At 39.2% G+C, this 24657-nt stretch overlaps 1 protein-coding gene across 4 annotated transcripts in view; it reads left to right on the plus strand.

Annotated features, from left to right (window-relative positions):
- GRID2 (glutamate ionotropic receptor delta type subunit 2) overlaps positions 1-24657 on the plus strand; it is a 695953-nt gene that overhangs the window by 589302 nt on the left and 81994 nt on the right. For all 4 annotated transcript variants that reach the window (XR_010430019.1, XR_010430018.1, XM_064651918.1 and 1 more), the window contains exons 12-13: positions 1182-1320; positions 12529-12724. Coding sequence is in view for 2 of the 4 variants with exons in the window: in XM_064651918.1 (XP_064507988.1) it covers positions 1182-1320; positions 12529-12724 (335 nt within the window). In the remaining 2 variants the exon portion in view is untranslated. The remainder of the gene's footprint in view (positions 1-1181; positions 1321-12528; positions 12725-24657) is intronic.

The following is a 24657-nucleotide window of genomic DNA, read 5'->3' on the forward strand; positions in this document are numbered from 1 at the left end:
ATTTATTAAATATCTATTTTCTGTATATAATTGAAAATTATTTGTTTGTGGAGTGGGAATAATTGTAATTTGTATTCCCTTTAAACCTACTTGCTGGGGAAACATGAAGGAGTTATTACATAAGTAAAAAAAAAAACTTCTTACAGAGGACTGAATCAGTAACAGACTGCTTTGCAAATCCTAGGTATTGTACCATCATTTTGCATCTGAGAAAGCTACCTCAAAAGTAATGTCAACTTTTCAAATTGCTGAGTGTCAAGGGAGAAGAAAAGGGTGAACATCTTGAGCAGTTGACTGTGGGTGTTTGCTGTATTCACTGTCTCCCCTAATTACTTGTAGCTGTGACAAAACTTATGCTGCATGCATAATTTTTAAATTCATTTTTTAAAAAATTAATTTTCCTTCATCTAAAAATCTGTGATTCATATGTTTTTAACTGAAAGAGCTCTTGTAAACACTCCAAACTTGTGTGTTTTGGGGCAGTTATTTGAATAAAAAATGCTGCTTTTCGTGGCTTGCCTAACTGGGCTCTGGTCACACAAGCGGTGCTATGCAGCTTATCCTGGCAGGTTTATTTGCTGCTAATGTTCTGTTTTCATGGCAGTAGGATTTTAAAGGAAAGCAACTATGGGAATACAAAACAATTTTTGCTTTTTTCTTCAATACATGGGACTTTTTTTCCTGCATGTCCAAGTTCACTTGCAGCAAGTTGTACGCATACATATGGTTCTCATGAGCATCTGCCTGCCTAGAGAACTGTGAAAAGTAATTGTGTTTTGATGGGGTTTTTTAACTTTATGTTCCCCAGAATGAAAGAAAAACTTAATTAAGGTTTCTAGATAAGATCTCTAAGGAAAGACCATTGTAGGAATTTACTTTTGCTGGTTTTGTTCTGAGATCTTGAAGTCTATTTCCATTACTGGACAGGACTGGCAAATGAATTGCAATTAAAGGCACAACAGCAAAAGAGATTAAATACAGAAATGATAACTGACAGTGTGGGCTTCCTTCAGTCCTTTTGTTGGATAGAAAGTGTGGCTCCAAGTCCTGCACCAGACTTTAGTAAACTGCTTTACCCTGTTGACCCTGGAGTCTAGTTCTCCTGAGCAATGCATGAAAAATGAGGATCTGGGTTTCCCTTCTGTCAAATGAAAACTCTTGCTTTTCCTTCTTTCCCACAGGAGGAGAGGTTCCATACACAACCCTGGCAACCCGACTGATGATGGGAGCTTGGTGGCTTTTTGCTTTGATTGTCATCTCCTCCTACACAGCAAACCTAGCAGCTTTCCTCACCATCACACGCATTGAGAACTCCATCCAGTAAGTTGATAAAGAATGATTCAAGGGAAAGGAGGGCGAACATAAATATACATGTAGAGGGGTATGAATGTTCTACTTAAATGTGATAAAAGGAATAAATTTTTATCATCCTGAGAAGCTGGAAAAATAACAATATACCATAGACTGTCAGTCTCCCTGGAGACACGTTGTTTTCAGGATCAAAATTTTTGGCCTCCAGCAGATACTTTTCCCTGTGGCACACATACATATGTATATATGCACACATACGTATTTTGAAAGAAGCAATTGAGTTTGAGATAACCAGTGTATTAGTGCTCGAAATGGGAAAGTATAAATTGTTGCTGTGTATACCAGCTATGCTTTCTATTCAGGCGTATCCCACAATACTTGTGTTCTGACACTTTGGTCAGGAAGAACCCAATGCTTCTTCAATGCGTGGAGAGCTCAAAGCTGAATTCACCTATTCTTGCCAAGGCAAAGATGTGTTGGCACTAACAAACCATAAAAAACTCACTCATTAGTTAGCTTTGCTCCTTCTGCTCTCAGGTGCTCTCTTACCACACAAGCAGATCACATTGTTCTTTTTTATCTATTGGTTCTTTTGCTTGAGGCCTCCCTAACATGAGTGTCCTTGTCTTTTCCTGTCCCTCTTACAGTGAACTCTCTTTCTGTCATACATTCCAGTCCTTTTTTGCAGACCATCTCTCCATATCACAGGAATCTTTCTAGGCCTCCTACCCTCTCTCTGACCTTTTGTACTCCAGTATTGTGCTGATTTAAGGGTAAACCAGCAGGAGAAATGAACCCAACTCAAAAGAGATTATAAGTCAGAATTACAATTTAATAAAAATAATACAAATAAATACAATTATACAGACAAACAATTAGTTTTAACCCTCAAAACCCAGATGTATAACCCAGCGCCCTGGGGCACAAACAGAATGGTGTTCTGAGCTGAGCCCCACATGGTCCCCCTGAGTCCAAAGTAAAAGGAAAAGAAGGACCTGTTGGTGAGAGTGCTGGTCGCAGTCTGGTTGAGGATGGTGATCGCAGTCCATTCAAGAGTGATAGTTGCAGTCCGGTTGAGTTCTGGTCCTCCTCTGGATCCGACGAGTGGGCCCTGAAGTCCCAAAACCCCAAGATTATATACTCTCAGGTTCGAGTGGGAATGTCCAGTACCTCCCCCGGGGCAGGGAGTTCCACAATGGGTGATTGTGAGTCGTGAGATATTTTTGGAATCCTTGGTGGCCCATTAGCAAACATGACCCCTTAGGCTAATGACTCCCTGGAGGGGAGTTATCACACCTGAGTCATTGGTGTGAGGACAGGAACATCCTCCTATCTCACCCAGCTTATAGCCTGAGGGGTCAGGTGTGCTCTGGGCAGCTGCTGCAAATGGTCTATTGTTAACAGTTTCTGGGAAACGACATAGAGGGTATAGAATACAGGGTTTGGGTTACACCCACACAGTGATGAACTGGTCCCGGCTGCTCTAACTAGGACAAGTCTCCTCTCCTTCAGAAAGCTGCATGCTGAGTTATCCTCACTCCCAATGCACCAGTGACCTCCTCCACCTTCAAATGCTCACTCTTGGCTTAAAGCAGAGACTAGAAAATACAGTGAAGCATTAGCTAGCCAAGCACTCCAAGGGCCAGCTGGCCATTTCTTCATAGCAGGTTTTTAATCTTGAGGCAACAACTCCATGAAAGTATGTTGGAGTGACAAAGTTAGCCTTTCCCATATATCCTTCTTTGCAAAAGAGGCACATTCTGCTGTATTTCTTCCTCCAGAAAGCTAAGAACCTGACCTTCAAGTCAGGCTCAATGGTGGCTTTAGGGAAAATTCAGTTTTCTCAGTTGTTGATTCAAGTCCCTGACTTCTGTGTATCATCCTCTAAGGTCTTTCTGCCTCTAATTCAGCTACTTTCCAAACCTCTCTGAAATTCCCCTTGAGACAGCAAGTCACTGTTGCAGACTGGGTAGGGGGAGCCTTGGCCTACTGTGAATTCATAGGTTAGGATCAAGAAGCACTGCATGGCAGCTGGTCACCATGCTCACACCAAGGCACTTTTCCTCTAGGTGAGGATTTTCTACATACTAAAACCAATCCAGGCTTTCATGGCACATAGGCAAGTAAACATCTGCAATAGCAGACAAGTTTCATTTGCATGTTTCATTTGGAAGATGAAGTTCAGAACCAAGAGCAGAAGCAGTCCCTAACTTTGAGTGCCTGGTTGTCTCCTGACTCTCCCCATTAGGAGCATCCTCTTGCACTTCATGAACCCTTTCTCCCTGCTTATTGAGTGTCCCTTGGCCCAAGTCGCCCAGACTTTATCAGTCCTTATTCATTCCTAACTGGAAATTTGCTATGGCTGTTTCATTACCCTTCCTTTCTGGGATAACAACCCCAACACTTTCCTCTATTAGAGGGCTAAATACTCTAAGACAGAGGTATGTAAATGAGTCTAAAATCACATCAGCAAATTATTAAACAATGAAAACAAGTTATCATTTTCTTTTTTGTTCTGAATAACAGACTTTGAGATCATGGAATGCTGCAGGGGACTTTGACACAACCCAACTGTTTGACTCCGTAGTTTCAATTACAATCCCTTCAAAATGTATAGAGGAGTAAAATGATATTCTGTGTCAATGTTTGTCGACACTGAGCAAGAGGTTTTGAGGGAAGTTGGGGTTTTGGGTGTTTTTCTAAGTTTAAAAAGCTTTAAATTTGAGTAAGGACTGTGGAGAAAAAAGCATGAGAATTTTTACATGCAAAATAAATAATAGTGATATATTCAGTCATTCAGTTTGTCCTTACAAGAAAGAAATATGCCTCTGCATCCTGTTTTAAAATCATGCCCCTTCTCATTTTGAAGTAGTCCAGAAAAATGTTCAAATTACTTTGAAAAATGTCTGTGTTTTCTTATCATGTCTAAAAAAAAGAATAAAATATACCCAAACTATAATTTAATACATCTTCAGCTTTTTCTTGCAGTTTATTATGATGTCACTAGAAAACCCTCAGTGGAAATCTGAGGTTGTTATGTACAGTTGGGACTACATTGGTCTTTGTGCTGTATTATTTATGGGCAAAGTCACTGAAAATGTTTTATTCAGTAGAAAATGTTGCAGCTGGAGAGCTCCTGGAATGAAAGAACAGAGACATTTTTCAACAGCGCTTTCAGCTCAAAAATAGAGTAATTAAATGTGTTAAGTATCCATTAGGGAATGAAGTTATCCTAACTATGGCAGGAGTGTAAAACTTTAGTTTACAAAACTGCCAACATTGGAACTAAAACCAGCACATAAGAGAGAAGCTGTTTGTTTACCGTGCTGAATTACTGCAAAGTGGAAAACATGAATAAGCAATAAAGAAAAAAGCTGATGCTCCACTTTTTTTTTTTTTTTAGCAGTTCAAATTGTACCTTGGGGAGCCTTGAAGGCCAGAATGGAAATGAGTATGAGCATTTGGAGAAAGTAATCGAGATTCTGGTTGTAGTAGTATCCAGCCAGCTTCAGAGAAGTCAGAAAAATGAAAGAAATTGAAGTCAGTAGGTTTGCACAGATATAACAAGTAGTTAATAGGTTTTCATTTCCGATTTCCAGCTAGCACCAGATATTGCAGTGTGTTGTTGAAGGTATGGTCCTTGTGATATCTTTTACAAAGATAGGAGGATTCAAGCAGTCCACAGCATATTCCATTTCTGTGAAACTTTTTGGTAGTTACTGCATTTCAACTTTTGGATATGAAGCCAGTTTGTGTTCAGAGCTTTTGCAGCTTCCCTTTCTTGTCTGGTATGAAGGCTGGGTCATTCTTCCTAGTCAGTTCCTCATGGTATCCAGAATTCTATTTTGAGAAGCAAAGCATGCAAAATTTTGTTAGTCAGTGCACTAGGGAGGACTAGTTAAATGTACCCTTTCCCTAGAGAGTCTTGAAGTAGATCTTTTCTGTATAACCTCACTTGATGGCATTCGTGCCCTGCTTCAGTGTTCAATTTGAATCAAATCGTTACAGTTTTTAAATTGATTTAGAAGAACTAGAAGGAAAAGAGTGGACATTAATCTCTTTTTCCAGACTAACAGCTACTTTTAATACCTTCAGGAGCTCAGCTTTTCATTTTCTACCAATACACAATATTAAGAGTAGAGGCACTCAAGTTGTAAAGTAGTTCCTGGATGCATCTTTTGTTCACACTTGACCCACATTGCAAATGACATTTAAATCAAGACACTCAGCATTTCAAATGCCAAAACATTGTGGCAGCAAAGCAAAGCATAATTTCTCTTCTCCTTAAATCTTAAGATCACTGTCTCAAATGCAACATTAATTAATAGTAATTAAGAGTGGCTTTCCTTGGTAAATGCCAAATAAATTTGGAGGTCGTGAGCTATTTCTCATAGGTGCTGATGCTGTGAATTTAATCAGTGAGCCACTATTGACATTATTGTGTTTTATGATTCCTTTAGGACAGAATTAGAGTCCATGGGCAGAGATTGATTTTACTCAAACTACTGCACTGTTTTTTCTGGCTTAGAGGAGGGTGTCACCACCTTCTCATGGGCACTGAAATTTTCCAGGAAGGTTGGAGGAGTGGGTTGACAGAGGAGTCAAACGATTTGTCATATGAAAAGCCAATGTTAGGTGGTTTTGAGTTTAATCCCCTCCTAAAAGTGTGGAAGCTTAAGACTTCAGATTGTACGTGTTAAGGGAAGAGTCTGCATCTTGTGTCTTCTGTAAAACAAGAAGTTCACATAATGCTCTCCATGTTACAACTAGTATATCTTATTTGATAGGTGAGACCTCTGCCTCCAAATAACAGAGGAATAGAGGTAAAGCCTGTCTTTCTTGCCCAGTCATTCTTTTCACGACATTTTTCTAAACCATGATTCACTTGAAGCTAAGATGTCCCCAAGGCTTTAAACAGCTCAGTGCAACTGACTACAAGGGTTACATGAGAACTCAATAATTAGATATTTCCTGATGCTGAAAAACAGAATGTTCTTTAATCTTTCCTTCAGCATGGTTCACCCAGAACTTCAACCTGGCTAGCAAGCCCTATTGCTACTTTCTGCCACAGCTGTCCCTGCCAACAGTTAAATCTCTTGGCTTAATGTGCCCTGTTCCCTAAGCGTAAGTCTACCTGCGAATTAATCCTTACTGTCCTAGGAAAAAAGCCCAACCAACCAATAAAACCAGCAAATAAAAAAATAACTGGAAAACTTTATCTGAATTATTCATAAATAAAGACTTCAGTGTAAGCCATGACATCAGTTATGTTTTGCCTAAAATTTAGTGACTACTTCTTAGACACAGCTCTGTGCAACAGTGAAGTCTAACACAGCTAGCCTAAATTGATCTATAACCCAGATCTACAAAGATACGTTGATGCCCAAGTATCTGATCTCAGTGGTGTTTAATCATCTAAAAAGAAATTTGGTTATTTCTTTATGGAGCTGACCTTTAGCTTTTCAACATTTTTTGTGTATTTTTTTAAGGCTTTTGGCTGACATATGTGAACGTTACCAATTCTGAGTCTAGGATTTGAATTTACAGAAGAGAGTGTGCTTTGGAGAAAGAAACATATCCCAATCCTACTATGTTTCTCTTCTAGCTGGAAACAGAGATAATTTTTTTAATTACAAAATAATTAATTTTTTCTAAGCCATAAAATGAAAGTGATCTGAAAACTGCTGCCTAATTAAGGTGCAGAATACTAAACAAGATCAACAAATGCTGGAAAATACATGTATCTGTTAATAATTCATCCTCAAATTACTCAAATCATCCTCAGAATAGTCCTATTAGCTTAGTTAATTTGAGATAATATTGATATTGCAATAATATTTGCATTATCCCAGTAGTTGCAGTGATAAAAAAACATACCATTAAGACCACAAATAACATTTTTCCCCAAAATGCTGCATGAATGATAGCCAAAAATAAACTGAACTATGATCTGACTGTGTGGTCACTTCCCTAGAAGTAGAATTTGTCTTTATACAAACTCAGTTAAAGGTATTTTATTTTATAACCTTTTTTTTCAAGTATATCTGCTTTTTTATGTTTTTTTCATCATTCACAGAATCACAGAATATACTGAGCTGGAAGGGACCCACAAAGATCATCGAGTCCAACCCTTAGCCCTTCACAGGACCGTTCTTAAGATTCATACCATGTGCCCGAGATTATCATCCAGACAGTCATTGAACTCTGTCAGGCTTCGTGCTGTGACCACTTCCCTGGGGAGCCTGTTCCAGTGCCCAACAACCCTCTGGGTGAAAAACTCTTTCCTAGTGTCCAACCTAAACCTCCCCTGACACAACTTCAGGCCATTCCCTTGGGTCCTATCACTGCTCACCACAGAGGAGAGATCAGTGGCTGCCACCTTATTGCTTCAAAATTAGAAATTCAAGGAGATAAAAGTTTTAAAATGTTGGACTATAATTTTCTTACTCGCACTAGTTGTATGTTTTGCTTTGCGGGTAGCTCAACGGAGAACTATCACAAAACTAACTTTCAGTGGGGATAACAGTATCAGAATTTGGGCATCAAACGATACCCTGTACCCTAGGAATTAATCAGCTTGACAAATACTTTTTCCTTATTTTGAGATCTGGTATGGCAGCTGTGTGGTGAGATTGGGTGACATAGTGAGGCTGAGGATTTGTGTATGCACTAAATGCATTTGTCTGAAAAGAGAATGAATTGTTTAATACAGGAATAGAGGTACTCCAAACAATGTGTAACTTATAAAACCAGGCTGGAGGCAAAGTAGCTATAAAAGTTCTTTCTTCGGTAAAGGAACCTCGATGGTTTAATAATTCTGTTAGTTCTGTCAAAGTTTGTCATTTCTCTTTGTTTTGCTGTACAATAGCTTCTAGGTTCTGAATGTCACGCCAGTAGTCTGCAGAGTTGCAGGTTATAAAAAAAACAGCATCTGAAGGAGGTCATATATATTATGATCCCATTTTACATGTTTGTGTGAGGGGAGGGAGCCACTGATGTGATAGATCTTTACTGCTTTTGCAGCTTGCTTATGCAGCAGAATATACATATATACATGTCAAAGGTTCTGAAACTTCTTGTTCCTCAGTGTATGGTCAGGTGAACCAAAACTTGAGGTTTACTACCAACAACAGTGTTTAGCACATCCATAGAGTTTACATTTATAGTTGTCTTGCTTTTGTCCTCCTGCCATCATTTTCTCAGCATGGAGCTTCACCTGCAACTGTGTAAAGATGCAGAGTAGGGCAGCTGAGAGGCATCCGGTGTTTTAGGATAGCACATCTAACCATGAGAAACTGCAGACTGTAGTTAATGCCAGGCTTGGCAACTACAACATGCCTTCCTGAAGGCATTGACATAATTCTTCTCCTTGTTATTTCCCTGCTGGTGGTGCCTTTGTGTGTGATAGCATTCTTTCTTGCTTCTCAGCCTGTTTGCAATATGTTTCCCATATCTGACTGTAGTACACTTCAAGACTGACAGCTGATGTCTTGTGCTGGTTTGCATTTCTGAAAATAGCAGAGTTGCTTTTATAGCCACAAAATATACAGAGGAGCTGGTTTTCTTTTGTGCTGTTTGTAACCATACTGGTTTGTGGCAGCAGCTACACATATCAATTATTTACCACGTAGCAATAATATATCCAAAAAATTCTCTGTTGCTTATTATACTAGAAATTATATGGCTATACATAGACTTGTAAAGTAATGATTGCAGTTTTGGTAGGTGTTGTCACTGGAAATTGGAGACTCAATAAATACTTTTTGTATACTTTTCTAGTATGACAAATAACACGACAATCACAGGACATTACATTTTGCATCCTGCGACAGTTCATTGCACTTCTGAGCACTGCCAGATAGAGGAGTGTATTGGCAGCAGCAGCAGCAGTAACACAGAATGGATGTATGTTCTATTTATCTAGTGCCTTTCATCAGTGATGCTTTTGACAGATAGACAGTCAACACAACAGTAATACACTACTCTGCACAACAATTTGCCTAATGGTAAAATAGAACGAAGCTCTTACCAAGGCCCACTGCTGCCTATGGGGGTGCCTTTCTGCAGAGCTGTGCCCCAGCCTGGGTTGTTACAGGGAGTTATTCACCCCTAGGTGCAGGGCTTTGCATTTGTCCTTGATGAATTTCACACCCCATTCCCCCAGCCTTTCTAGGTCCATCTGAACAGCAGCCTGTTCTTGAGCAGTCAGCTGGTCCCTCAATGTCATGTCATCAGCAAAATTGACAAGAGGGTCCTTGCTTACCTCCTCCAGGTTATTGGTAAAGACATGTCCCAGGTTAGACCTCTGTGGTACCTGTTAGCAGCCTCCATGTGAGCTACCCTGTGAGTGTGACTATCCAATCAGGAATTTAACCGTTTTCCCACCCAGACATACCTAATGACCTAATTTAGATTCAAGAATATTCAAGAATTTAGATTCAGTACTGGGAGCCAGTACTGAATGCCCTGATAAAGCTGAGGTAAACTATGTGTGTTTTTCTCATCTTGTCCACAAAGTAATTTTACTGTAGAAGGCAGCCAAGTTGGTCAGGCATGACTTAGCTTTGGTAAATCCATGTAGACCGTGGCCAGTCAGCTGCTTCTCCTTCATATGCTCAGAAATGTGGCCTAAAGAGACTTACTCCATGATGTTGGATGACCAGCTATAATTCCATGAATCATCTCTTTCATCTTTTTGAATATAGTCTGGACATTTTCTTTCTCTAGTAGCCAAGGATCTCCTTCACCTTTCAAAAATCAAAGCAGCTGGCCCTGCAAGGACATTGGCCAGCTCTCTCAGCACACTTTGATGCAGCCTGCCAGGTCCCATAGGCTTCTGTGGGTGTGGTGATCCCAGTCAATCCATGCCTTGTCTGGTTGGGATTTACCTGACCACTTCCTGCTGGTTGTTCATTGCCCCCTTGAACCCTGCCTCTATTCCCAGAGACCTTGCTGGGGGACCTTGCTGAGGAAGAGTGAGGCAATGCAAGCACTGAGCACCTCAGCTTTAGCTGTGTCTGCTGTCCCCATCAACAGCTTCACACTTTCCTTGTTTAGGCTTTTAGTTCTGCAAAAGCTGTTCTTGTTACCCTTGAAATCCCTCAAGCACATCCACTCTGGCTGAGTATTTCTAATGCTACCCAGAGTTTCCAGGAAGTGTTTCTAAATTCCTCGTTTGAAGACTATCCAGCATCTTCCACCATCTGTATATTGTCTGATGAGATGAAGGCCCTTTTGAAATTCTTGGGGTTTTTTAGTAATTTCAAAGTGTAATAGATGATTGAATTTCTTTCCCTGGAGAAACCTGCCTGGTGGCTATGTCTAAGCTTCAGGACTGATCTTTAAAATTGTATCAAAACTTATTTCACTATATTTATTAAATTTATCACCTAAAATATCACCTAAGTAGTTTACTTTCACAATTCCCCTGATTGCCACTTTTTAAAATATTTACTGCTTCCCTTTCGCTCACAGCTGTAACAAGGTTTCCTATTTTTACTAACAGCTCAGCCATTTCATATTTAATCTTTCAGAACTCATAGGTGTTTATCTGGACTTGATAATTTATTTTTTACTTTTCAATTACAAATTAACCGCAGTACTTATTTTCCTGATGCCTTAGTCTACTAAAGTCTCATATTTTTCCTCCTAGAAAAAGGCATGTCTTGGTCCTCTAGTAGAAGGCCAATACAGTTGCTTTCAGGAAATTCACATTACAACTGCCATCTCATCTTTGATGATTCCATATGTGTCCTGATTGTTTGCAGGATGGCTGTTGAAGAGGAATGTCATCCTGTTGGAGAAAGAGGAGAAGATTTTCGGGGGGTTAATACTGTTGGTTATTTACTCATCAAAATTAAATTTATCCCTTCCTTGTAGTTACTCTATGTTATCTGATTAGAATTTAGTTCTTGTTCAGTGTTTTTCTAAGACCATATGTCTGAATTTCAAAGGATTTCTTTTTTACTTATCTAACTTCTGAACCCTTGCCATTGAGCTCTATTGATTTCTTCTTCTCCTGCTTTCTGTTTTGTTCAGAGACATAAATATCTTTTGAGATTTGGTTATTGTTTTCTTCAGTGCCAACCCCAGAACACCCAATAATTCCTTTTTTTCCACCTGCAGGGCCATTTTCACTAGCGACCATGTTTACATGTTTCAGAAACACAACTTGGAATTTGATGAGTTTCCTACATTTGTGTTTGCTTTTCTGTGTCTGCAATGAGCTTTTACAGTTTGCTATTGCCTTCTTTAACATGGTGTTCTACCCCTTGATTTGTCCTTATGTGTCAACCCCTAGATTTGTGCAGTTTATACCGTTAATTTGTGCTGGGAAAGCTTTAATGGGTTTTAGGCAGGAGACATATGGCAGTAGTTATTTTGAAACTTTAATGAATGCCATTAAAGAATCAAAGGTATGGAAGAGGAATTCCACAGGACAGGAAAATAAAGGCCAAGAGGTAAGGAGACTTTAAAGGGTTATAATATACATTTTTTAAGTCCAAATCAGGGTTGAAAATACTGCAGTTGTGATCCTTTAGAGACTGTATTATTTTTCTTGTTTACAAGGAATGGTAAAACTAGATAACATGTAAAGCAGAACATATTTATTAGACTAAATAACATGAACTTTGATGAAAAATCAGTTTGTGAAACCACAACAGAAATCTAATTGCTGAAAATAATGTAGGATGTGACCTATGTGATGGATGCACAGTTCAGTGCAGGAATACCACGACAAAACTGCCTTTCGTGGTGTAACCCAGTAGCACATAGAGTTACTCAGCACAGGTGCTTTGGGCTAGATTTGGTGAGTTCTAGTGCCAACACTCCAGCTCCCCAGCAGCAGAGTCTGTGTTTGCACTGTACTCATGTAGGCTGTTACCCAGCTTCTGTTGAACTTCCTGCATACAGCTGGAGAAACTGCAATGCTCCCTTTCTCTCCTTTGCCCCTGCCAAAAGGATCTTGGCATTTGACAGGATCCTCTTACTCTTTCTGTTCTTCTCTTTCCATCCATTTTCACTTTTTCCACCCCTTTTTCAGTCTCACTTTACCTTTCAAGAAAAAAGAAAAGGAAAAATAATTAAAAAAAAAAACTAAAGAAGGTGTCTTGACAGCTATCTTCCTATGTATTGCCCTTTGCTTGCCTGCAGCTCCTTCCTCTTGAAAATGTGGCTTCAAGTCTCCTGTGTCTCTTTTCTTCACCAACAATTAAGGTCTCTCCAGGATCTCTCGAGGCAGACGGATATTCCTTATGGCACTGTCTTGGACTCTGCAGTCTATGAGCACGTCCGAGTGAAAGGGATGAATCCTTTTGAGAGGGATGGCATGTATTCCCAAATGTGGAGGATGATTAACAGAAGTAATGGCTCAGAGAACAACGTCGTGGAGTCGACCGCAGGTATTCAAAAGGTATGCTTACATTTTGCTTCCCATTGGAGATGCTCTGTGTGACTCCACATTTGTTTAGTTGTTGCTTTTAAATATAAGAGATGCATTTGCACCCAGCTAAAGATCGTGCCTGGTACCTATTTCTGCAAGTCCTTTGCATCAGCACAGAGCATTGGGACTTCTCAGCTGTGTAGCTTGTTTTTAACAGCATTTTAAAATGTAAGTACCTCAACTGTTTGCCGAAAAAAGGACTTATAGGTGTATTTATAGGAGATGAGTGCATTTATCAGGATGCAAAATGGGAATAGGATCACTGGTCTTAGAACACTAATTATCTTATTTTTGTAGACTCTTGATGCTGAAAATCTTGGCTTTCAGTTGTAGCTATGAATCATGTTTGTTTTGAGAGAGGAAGGCAGAAAAAGATGATCTGGCTTTAAAGAACAGTCTCACAGCCACTTTCTGTGGTGGGCTTTGAGAGTAGGAATCAATTTTTGTAAACATGTTTGTGAATTCAGTAACTCCTTCCCAATTTTTGTTTGACAGCTACAGCTTTTATAGAAACACTAGTCCATGAAAGGATTCATTATAAGAGTGAATATTCAGTATAATGAGTGACTGTATACAAACTTTTTGCCTACCATTTTATCTTTATATTCAGATTTTTAAATCAAATCAAAAATTATCATATTTTGTTAACTTTATTTTGAACTTCAAAATGGGAAAATTGATTAGACAAAATATCTATGAATTGTGTGCTTACTTCTTATAAGCTTGATTTAGAGACTTCTAAAAATCCAGAAAAACTCTGCCTTTTGTCTCCATCAAAATCCATTTGCCAGGAAAACCTGTAATTTCTGATATTTTCACACTGAACACAGACAAGAGAAAAAAGTGTGTTAAAAAGAATGATGTAATCACTGGTGATCTCTTGATAATAAAAGAACTACAAAATAACAAAGATTCTTTGGAGTTCTAAAATCACCGATCCAACCTCTGGATAACCAGGATCATATTTTCTCCTCTGGAGGACTAAACAGCTTAAAAGAAGAGGCAAGAGAGGCCCTGGGGAACTGCACTTTTGAAACCCCTTTAGATAAAGTCATGAGCTGAAAGAGCAAGAAAAAAAGTCTGAAGATTTATAGGCTAGAGGAAATTGCTTTTTTTGAGAAAACATATTTTAGCTTGGTTTGTAAGGGGCTGATAAAGCTAGGGTTTGACTTTTGTATATATATATATATTTTAAAAAACTACCCTCCTTTTGGTTTGCCTTCCCAAGTTATACAAAGGGTTTCAGAAGAATCAAAAAACAGAGTACATCAAACAGAGCTGTGCTGACTAAAGGCTTTTAGCTGATAAAAACCCAAACAAATGGTGTAGCATGCTGGCAGGTAATTCCAGATTACAGTCTTTGATTTCTTGTTCCTGGAAATATAGCATTTGCTATCTTAAGACCTACAAACCCAGAAATATCTAAGTTCTTTAATTTCCCATGATTTCTGCTCCCCAGGAATAAGCACCTGCAAGTGATGATGTTGAAAAACTAAGTTGTGCCATGTGAAGAAGCCAACCACCCTCCAGTTCAAAAAAATCAGACATCTTAGGCCTGATTCTAGTGAACATACACATTTACCTACGTGTGCATTTTCTCCCCTTCCTTCAGTTTACAGGAAGACATGACACAGAAAAAGATTATTTGCCAGCTGCTGCTCACACAGAAGCTTTGGGGAGATTGTATTTGGCCTGCTCAGGAAGAAAGCTGGATGAAGAAAGTGATGTTAAAAGCTAATCTTAGGCAAAGAAAACTAATATTTTAAAAGGTAGCTGATAAGAGGCAGAGATTATAATCTCTGTAACACACTTCAAAAAATGAAAACATTTCAGAGGAAAGAAATTCATGGGCCTCCTAGGCCTATATCTATGCTTCATGATATTCTTCAGGGTCTTTAATGAATTTAACTGGCCACATCACAGCTATTAAGCTAAATATAACTCTGGACAAACTAAACCAACTGGTCTTCCTCTGTGTTTCATTTTGTTTCTACCTTCCTAAAGCATGACTGAACAGCAGTTTGTCCAAGCTCTGTGGTACCATTACCTTGGCACATGTTCCTGGAGTGCCAAGTGAGAGAGCAGAGACTTACAGAGTGCTTCCAAATGGGTACAGGGAAAGGGATTTCCACTCAGCTGACTAATGACCATGAATGTACTGTGATAGGAGGGACCACCATGGAAAAGATGTGTCCTGAAAGGATGTCTGAGTGCAGTGGACATGCTCAGCTTTAACAGCACTCCCTGCTGCACCATCTCAGAGGTTAAATGGGGTTTACAAGTAGCTTTCACAGCAGAGCCTTCCCCAAAATTTTTTGTTAAAGCATAATAGTTCTTTAGTTTTGTCTTGCTTTTATTCTGACAATTCCAGAGGAGCTGGCACTATTGTATTAATGTATATATAAACAGGGGGAAGGGGAGAGGGATCAACCACTGATTTACTCAACACATCACCCCTCTCACTCAGCAGGAATGCGTGCTTGCTGTACCAGTGACTTCATGGGGAATGGTACCCATGTGAGTGAAAATACAGTACAGCCAAATGACAATGATTGCATAGTCCCACTTCGCATCAGGCAATCTACTGCTTTGACCTGTGTTTCCTAGCAGGAGAGCAGGACAGGCAAGAGGAATAGGATGGGAAGATCATGCCACTGTAAGTTTTCAGATTTTGGTATTTACTGGTCCTGTTATTCTCATAAATCAGGTGCACATGTCTCACCGTGTGTGCTCCTGTTCCATCCATGATGAACAGCTATATGTACCATCAGGTCCGGTTAGAGAGCAGCTGAGTAGATTTACCCTGAAGACAGAGCAGAGTAAAGAAACAGCCTGAAAAGCACAGGTGCTTTAGGTATTTTCTTTCATTTGTTGTCTCTTCCTTTCTCAAAAACCAGCAAAAAGCGGTTGAAGGTCTGAGTTTAAGGTAGGGAAGCATTCATTCAGTTGTCTTCCTTCACTGTCAAATCAAAATGGTTGGGGAAGTAGCTGTATTTTTATATAAGCTTGGATTATTCACTTTTATCTTCCCATTTTCTTTATTATTCTTAAGTGTTTCATGTGTCTCAAATTGATTTTCCTTTTTTTGCATAGGTTATGAAATATGCATCTCATTCTGTCTAAGGAAACTCTATTTTTGCAGAAGTTATTTATTCAGAGAGGATTTACAGAGGCCCAAGTCATGCCTGCTTAAACATTCATTGAGGACTCCAAGAAAAATCATTTAGGCTTAAACATATCACATTACATACCTCTTTATGTCTTTTTAAAAAGCACATTACCCTGTTTAATCCTTTACAAGCACCACAGGCTTTCCTATCCTTGGAACTATTCCCATTTAAAATATAATGAAGCGCTTCTTTTGTGCCCCTGTCTGCTCTTTCTTCCCTGGAGTATAATAGTGCCTAATGCCCTATCCTACCCACCTTGTTCCTCTGAACATGATACCATAGCCTACAGCGTCTTCATTTTTCTAAGTAGTACAGAGTGGAAAATTCCTTTCCCAGGCAAAATCCAAATGTGTTTGAAACCTCTGCCTATTTAACTCTATCTGCAAAATATTTAGTTGGTAGAAAACTTGTGAATGACTGTCAGGTGAAATAATGCTTATAGATGTTGCATTAAGAGAAACTGCTCATAGGCTCATAGTATTTCCTTTTCAACTTGCACACAGCATCAAAAGGAATTTGGTCTTGAGATTTGGATTTTCTTGTGATCCTACTTGCACTGCCAGTGGAAATGTGCTTGCAACTGCTGAGCCCATTTGTTTTCCCTGGACACTGGGGATGGCACTTTTACCCTCACGAAAATACTGTAATAGTAAAATATTGTTTAAACTACTTATGAATAGACCATAGCAAAGTTTTGTTAAGGTGATTCCTCCGTGAAAGAAAGGGGTAGTAACAATTTATGATTCTGTGCTAGAACGAATCATTAATAACTAAACATGGACATTCTTAATTTGTTTACAACAGTAGCGACAGTATGAAGATTTATTTTGGTGGGCCAAAAAACCTCCTGAATTAACTAATTATCCTGATATACCCACAGAATTGTCATCAGAATTGCCATTCTTGTGGCAGATACACTGATCACACCACATAAAATTATTTAACATATGGAAGTTGATATATCTTTGTTGTGAACATTTCTGACCATGGAGTAGCCCAATGAAAAGACACTGAAATAAAAACAGAACAAAGACAGACTTTTGGGAGACTGGATCTGTACCATGATTCAGCAATTTGACGGTGGCTAAGATAGGGATAGGAAGCAAAAAAGGAAGAGCATATAAAAATGCTGGGACAGTACTCCAGTACATCTTAATTCACAAGAGGATCAGCTACACTATGCAGCTGTTGGTTAGCAAGCTAATTATCAACCCAGACACTGTTCCCTGGCTCCCCTCTGCCTCTGGAGGTGATGCTTCTTGGGCAGCTGAGATGTTCTGTGTCAGCTCTACGAGTAATAAGGTTCACAACTACCCCTAAGAACTTGATACGTTCAGTCCCACAGCTGAAGGTGCAATTCATCTATTTTCCAATTACTGTCTCCTGCACAGTCCATGATTTGGAGCTGACAGATGCCTGGGGGTACAAGTGCACCTACTGCCCTCGCCTTTTATTATTGTGGGTGGTCTGGCTGTTTATTTTTCTTTCCTGCAATCCTGTGTATCTTTGCTTCCATATATGGGGCTTAAAAAAAATTACAGCAGTGTAAAAAATTAGAATCCTGACCAGAAAGCACTGCAAATGCAGTGTGGTGTTACTTTCAGGCTATATCAAGAGGCTAATAGCTATCTGGGTTGGCTGAGGAGGTCAGTGTGTTTTGGAGGTATAATAACTGGTCTGTGACTGTTAACAGAACACGAAGAAGATTCTGTGCATAGCTTTAAAAATGAAATATAAAACTCTTTTCCTGCTACCTCATTTTCTCAGAATTCAAGGTAGGTTGTTCTCCCTCACCAACACTCCTGAGCATATATTAAAGTCTGATCTTACTTTGACTTTCTGGAGAGTTTTCACAGGTTTTATCTTGAGTAAAACACCTGTAAAAGTTATTTTCTGCAGAGCTGGGCTTTATTCAGCTGAATACATAAGTCAAAATTTGAGTCGGCCTACATATCAAGAAATGGATCTACATGGACATGTATTCATCCAGCAACTAAGCAATCCAACTATGGCTGTATTCCCTTTGTCTCCAAAGTTTTCAGGAAAGTTTGTCTGAGTTCGTCTTCTCCTTTTTCATCTTACGTGCTCCAGAACGTACCTCACCCTTTTTGCTCTCACTGAAATGCCATCCAAGTTACTCATAACTTCTGTTCAAAGGTCAGTCTGCATATGCCTGCCAGTCACTGTAACAACCTCAGATGTCACTGACGCATGTCCTGCTGTGGTGCTGTGCCGTTCTTTGACTGTCTTTGCTTGCTCTCTCTCTTATCTCTCTATTCTTTTGGAGAATTTTCCAGACTCATTCTGAAATTTTTGTGGGCCACCCTACATCCAAGACCATGGTCTTTTCTATCTGTAGCTTATCCATGACTATTCTTAAATCCAAACAAATTGGTTCCACAGAGACAACTTGCAATTTTGCTTCTCTTAAACTGAACTGAACTTCATTCATCTGAAATAAACTTTGTGTGTTTTCCTCTGCTGTCTGTTCATGTCTGACCACTCATTTAGGTCAACATAAAACCTACAGTAGTTGACTTCATCCTCCGAATTTTCTTTCTGTGGCATTCTGTTGCTGTGTCTATTGAAGTTTTCCCAATTTCCTTTCTGTAGCATGTCTACTGTTTACCCATACGACCTCCAGTCCATTGGTTCAGGAGTTTTCAGTGTTATTTTCCGGGACCTCTATAAAGCACCCTTTCTGCATTTAGTTCCATTGAAAATCCTACTGGGTTTAAAAAAAAAAAAAACCACACCCAAAACCAGTTGTCTTGGCTTTCAAGGCTTTTTATGGTGGATTCTGAGTCTCCCTGTAGGTTTCTCATTTCTGAATTGGAAATCACTTGTGTGAGCTTCCAGTGCAACTCCTTTTTCAAGCAAGCATCTTTATGCTTTCTCCAAGGACTCTTCTGTAATGTATGTTTTCCCTCAAGTCAGTGGTCTTCTCTTTTCTTCAAACTCCTTAGCACTCCTCTTTGTTATTACACTAACAAAAACCTTGACAACTGGGTCTCTGGCGTACTATGATCACTACCCATCAGCTGAGCAGTGCTGTTTTGTTATTTCTTTATGTTCTTTCCCTTCCTTTGGTTTATTTTATAACTGCCGAACCAGAGGAGAGAGAAGAACTCACACTATAGTCATCTAAATACTAGCATAGATGTGATGTGAAACCTAAGAACTACTATAACCCAGAATGAACTAAATTAATGAACACCACCATTATCAGATGAAGAGTATTTCTCCAAAAACAACCTCTCTGTGTCTGACTTTCCAGCCTTCATCCTGAGAGGAGAGCTACAGCCTAACTTCAAAAGATGAGCATGGGAACTAAAGTTTAAAACAGTCTAATACAATATAAAAAGATAGGGAGAAAATAAGATTTTATTGAGCAATTGGTCCTTATTATCTCTCAGTTTCTCCAGCTTCAGTGGTGCCACCTACATATTTCTTTTGAATTCTCTTGTGGATTAACATCATTGGTCTGAAAGACAGTTTTCTAATCTTGAAGTTTTCTAATCTTGAAGTTTTCTGCTCATTTTCAGATGTTTGTTGGCCTGAAAGCTTGGTTATTTAGGGCTCTCCCCACAGATATATCCCTTCCTCTGTTCAAAGATATTTCTCTCTTAAAACCTTGCTTCACCTAGATCTGTCAATGGCCCCTATCTTGTGTAACTTGAGGTGCCTAATTTAGGTGCCCAAATTTCTTTCCTAGCTATTGAAGACAGACAGTTTGCATCTCTAGAGTGGTCAGGAGTGCCTATTTTTCTTGTCGGCTTATTTTGTACAGTACCTACCAAACTAAGATCATATTCCATGACTAGAAATGCCAATAAAAATAAGAAATAGCAAAATATGCTCTGAGGAACTAATTTTGCTTCAATTCTGTAGAATTGCATTTTGCAGAGAGCTGAGTCCAGCTTTTCAGCTGGAAAAAGGATAGCTAACAGCCCTTTGAGTAGTAAGCATGGAATGGAAGGGGTGGGCCCCACGCAGAGGGTCCCAATCCTTCATCTTGATGGCCAAATACAAAGTTAACTACTTCACACCTTAGTCTGCGTCTAACCCTGTAGTCATCTTTTTATATGGCAAAACAGTCCAGAGGGGAAAATTGATTCCTTTTTAAGTGGAGATTTCACTTGACGTTTCTCTTCTGTAGAACTGGACTAATTAGGATGAAGTTATGAGTGAAAAACCTGGCATGCATCCCTGTCCTGACAGTAGGAGACCAGAGACCAGCTCTGTGTGTGGGTATCTGCCACTGTAAGTTTCTGGAGAACTTTGGATATTTCTGACAGGTAGGAACACAACACTACACTCTGATGGCAAGTGTACCTAGACCACAGCACGCGGAGTAACTGCTTGTGGCTACGTGTATGAGGACTTTGTAGTTGGCAATGCTTAGTTTAACCCTCTTATATCTTCTTGTGCCTTTTTCTGGCACTGAGCACTTTGGGAATTGCTGCCAGAACCATGTGCATCCCCATTTGTTTCCATGGCCCTATCGCATCTGAATACCGCAATCCCAAGCATTATATATGAGAGACTTTAAATTTCTGAATAAATAAACAGCATAGATGCTGCTTTCATTTGCACTGGCAAGCGATTAATTGTAGAAATTCTGAGCTCTGTCCTGAAGCCAGGATTTTTAGGAGATGGAAAATTTTGGAACGTAGCAGGGAGTAAGAAAACTGACAATTAGAAAATAATTTAAGAAAATGGGTGCATTTTCAGGCAGTAGTTGTAAAAGCTGAGCATGAGCATGTCAGGATAATGCTTAAAGAAAATTTTTTTGCTAGTATTATTTATTGCTGAATATTTCTCAGCTGATCACACTCAGTATTAGGGAGGCATCTGTTAAAGGATTGTATAAACAGAAAAGGATGCTGAACTCATCCCTACAAATGAGTAGCTTAGTTTGTGCATATTTGGATCTACCAGAGCATTGCTGTTGTCAAATACTGGAAAAAGAAAAGGTTTAAAAGTAGTTACTAGGTGATAAGTGCATTTATTATGCATTAGCACAGGAGAGGTCTGAAAGAGAAACAGCTCTCATGGGTGCTGTTACAGGATTAAGAGTACAAAACTGGAAATGTCTTCACAGGTATATTTGTAGCAAAATGGAAATTCTGCTGCATGTTGCTCTCTCAATTAAAACCAAAACCAAATTATGTTTCCCCTTCTGTTGATCAGCTGCAGAGGCCAGGAGGGGTTTGGGAGACGCAGATTCTCTGGGGCAGAAAGGTACTGAGGGGTCCATTTTGTAAGGTGTCAGTTGTCATTTGGGCACTTATGCTACTTGTTACTTTTTCCAACCCATAAATCTACTTCTAATGCTGTTGCTAACATTGTACATACTACTTTCCTAAGCTCTTCCACCTATGGCATCGCCTTGGTGAAAAAGATTATGACCAACAGACCAAAAACTGGAGAGGGATGAGCATGCTGTGCTGAGATGTTAACAGAGCAGTGAATCTCCTCCCGTGTGTCAGCAGCTTGTGGAGGGATATATCCTTAGGATTTTTGAGTAGTGCTCTTTATTAAACAAGAGAGACTCCTGATGAAAGTTACACACTCCCACACATATGCTTTTCTAGTCTGGTAACATCAGATATGGGCCATGTCTGTGCAACCTAAAGGGAAGCAAACCTTGGCGTGAGTAAAATGTCCTACTTGAAGTAATTCATTTACTTCTTCAGGTCACTTCTTGTAGCCATTTTCCTGTGGAAGGATGACAAAGGAATTTGTGCAGTTTAACAACCATACATTTTCTTTTGTGCCGAAATCCAGTCCCATATTCCTTTTTAAAAAAATCAATTGAAAAGATCTGTCAAAAATTGCTGCCACAGGAAGAAATAGAAATTTGGATTAGGTCTTCTCCTTCTGTCCCCCTGCTTTTATTAACTCACTCGTACAAAAGCAGTATTAATTCGCAGTTCCCTCATCATGCCTCTCTGTGGCTTGTACCCCTTTCCATGGCAGAGGGACATGTCCATGCACTGATACCTCGTTTTGCATTCTCGTTATCCTAAGAAAGAAAAACTCTATAAAATGCCTGACAGAGAAGAGTAGTTTGGCATTTGGAGCACTCTTGTTTGGCTATAGGGGACATGAAAGGTATAAGGCATTTGTTATTCTGGTCCTATGAGCTCTTGTTGCTCCATTTTATCTCCATTAACTTCATACTTTTCCTACAGAGGTTCTGTAACATTTCCAGGTTCATGAAGATTAATAGCACCACCCTCCTGAGACTGTCTGGGGACTACACAGACTCCTACGCTGCTCCAGCAACCTCTGCTTGTTCTTCTGAATTCTCACTTCACTTTGTTTCCTCCCTCTTACTTTTTCATGTTTCTGCTTTTTGACCCTCTGTCCCTTCTGTTTGGATAACAGCTACTCCAGCTTTTCCCCAGCTCTTGAACCCTTTCTTCTTTCCACCCTTCACCTCTCTACACAGTTACACATCCCCTTTGTTATCTCCATCTTACATTGTTTGCTGTTTGTCTGTGCAATGAAATCTGTGACTTTCCATTTGCAATCAGATGAAGTGTTCCAAAAACTCTGACTGTCACTTTGAAGCCCAGTTGCAGACTCATAATGTGGTGTGCTGCTCTGGGGATGTATCACACACAGATGAGGGAAATGCAGACTCTGTCTAATGATCAATAGATGGAGACAGGAGAGCATACTCTTGCTCCAGGCACAGAATTTGGTAATGTATTCACTTTCTTACTTAAATGTTTCCAGCTATCTTTTTTTTTTGTATTAACATATTTTAATAATACCAAAATATATTGTGATGCATTAACAAATGCAAATGATAGGATTGAATGTAAGGTTGTTTAAAGGATATGTGCAACAGAAAAAAGAAATGAATAGAAATAATGAGAAAGGGGATTGATAAAATGTGCCCTAAGTTCCAGCCCTAAAGCATGACTTTGACTATGAGGCTGTGAGTCTAAAATCATGAGAGAGGCATAAGAGGTAACAGAGGGATCTTGTTTCATGTTTTTGGAGCTGCTATACCAATTGTTTATAAAACAGTTTTGATAGATTTAGATAATTTCTCTTAGAAAGCTTGTTACCAAACAAACAAAATGTCTGTTCCAGAGACTGGCAAATGCAGTTGCAGTGAGTAGACCTGTAGCGAGTCTCCACTGTAAGACATTTGATAGTTTGTCATGAAATGATTCAGAGTTTTTTCATTCTAATACTCTTACAGCTGGAGTCATAGAAAAGAAATGGGATTCATAGATCAAGTTCAGATAGCAAATTTTTAGAATATCATCCTTAAATAGTCAATACATTAATAAACATATTGGTAGGCAACTAAATACTAGTGAAGTAATAAGAACTGTGCAGGAAAATTAAGCTGCAAACTAAAAACCACTAGCAGAATACTTAGGAAAATCAACCTTTCTAGTCTCTAACATATATAAATATCAAGCCTCTAAGAATTGGAAAATTTAATTAAAACAGATGATTGCCCTTAAAGTCATCCTAGCCTCAAAACATGAGAGAGGAGGAAGTCCAGAGCAGTTTAAGATACCACATAGAGCAATAAAGCACAGAAAAGGTTAATTTTTCAAATACAGAAGAGGAACCCAAAATTTTACCCCAGAATGGTGGTTGGTTTACAAATTCTAGGTCTGTACTTCTAAATACCTATGTGCATTTAAATGTACATACAGGTTGTAGAGCCAGAGAGATGTCTATTGTCTTATCTGAAAATACCTGGTCTGGGAGACTAGAGACTGAACAGGCTTTTGCTACTGGCTGCTTTTTGACATTGTCCTCAGTCATTTCATTATACATAGTAGGAAACATTTTAGTAAAATTGCATCTTGTTGGAATATATAATTTTATTGATTTATTCCAATCAATTCATCTTATTAGTTTCTTGAAAGTGTTATAAGGAAGGTGTACCAGGTAGGCAAGTGGGCTTTCCTAAAGTGTGGCAACCTAAAATAAAGCTAAAATTCTTCTGTTAAAGAAGCAGAATCTTTCCTTAGGCTGAAGATTAATTATAATTGCTTTTTTCCACCATTTATTCTCTACAGTTAAATTACCATCAAGCAGTTTATGCCTCTTTGCATTTGAATTAGGTGGCAGAGTTGTCCGATTTGAAAATGTGACTACAATAAATGAGTTTCTTTTCAATAGCCAAGCTATGGGAAAAGACGATTAAAGTGCCACGTGGAGTATTTTAAGAAGCATTTTAACAAGGCTGTATCCACATTTCGTTCTTCTATTTTTTTGCGTAAAATACCCACTCTATATAGGCTGCACAACTCCCTTCCTGAATTACAATGGCAGGAGAGAGTTGTTTACCATTCCCAGCTCTAAAGCTTTCCCGCTGTATGGGGGCTGATTGGTGTTTATGGCTGTTTGCAGAAGAGCTATTTAATCAAATAAAACAGACCCCATTCCCTGCTGAATGTAAGAGACGGAGAGATATCCATCCCAGGGGCTGTATCAAGATGGGTGGAAAATACAATGCATCTGTAATGAAAAACCCAGTAGATAGATAAGCAGATGCATTATAAAAGTCTGTAAGTACCAAAGGGTTCTGGTCATAGCATCAATCAAAGAGCAGAAGATTGTGTTGTTTTATCACCCTGACCTCAGAGCAGGATTTCTTTGTAATACTGTCACAGTTTAACCCCAGCCAACCCCTAAGCCCTACTCAGCCACTTGCTTGTTCCCCTCAACGTCAGGATAAGGGAGAGAATC

The sequence above is a fragment of the Pseudopipra pipra genome, chromosome 4 (assembly GCF_036250125.1).
Source record: "Pseudopipra pipra isolate bDixPip1 chromosome 4, bDixPip1.hap1, whole genome shotgun sequence".
Taxonomy (NCBI): Eukaryota; Metazoa; Chordata; class Aves; order Passeriformes; family Pipridae; genus Pseudopipra; species Pseudopipra pipra.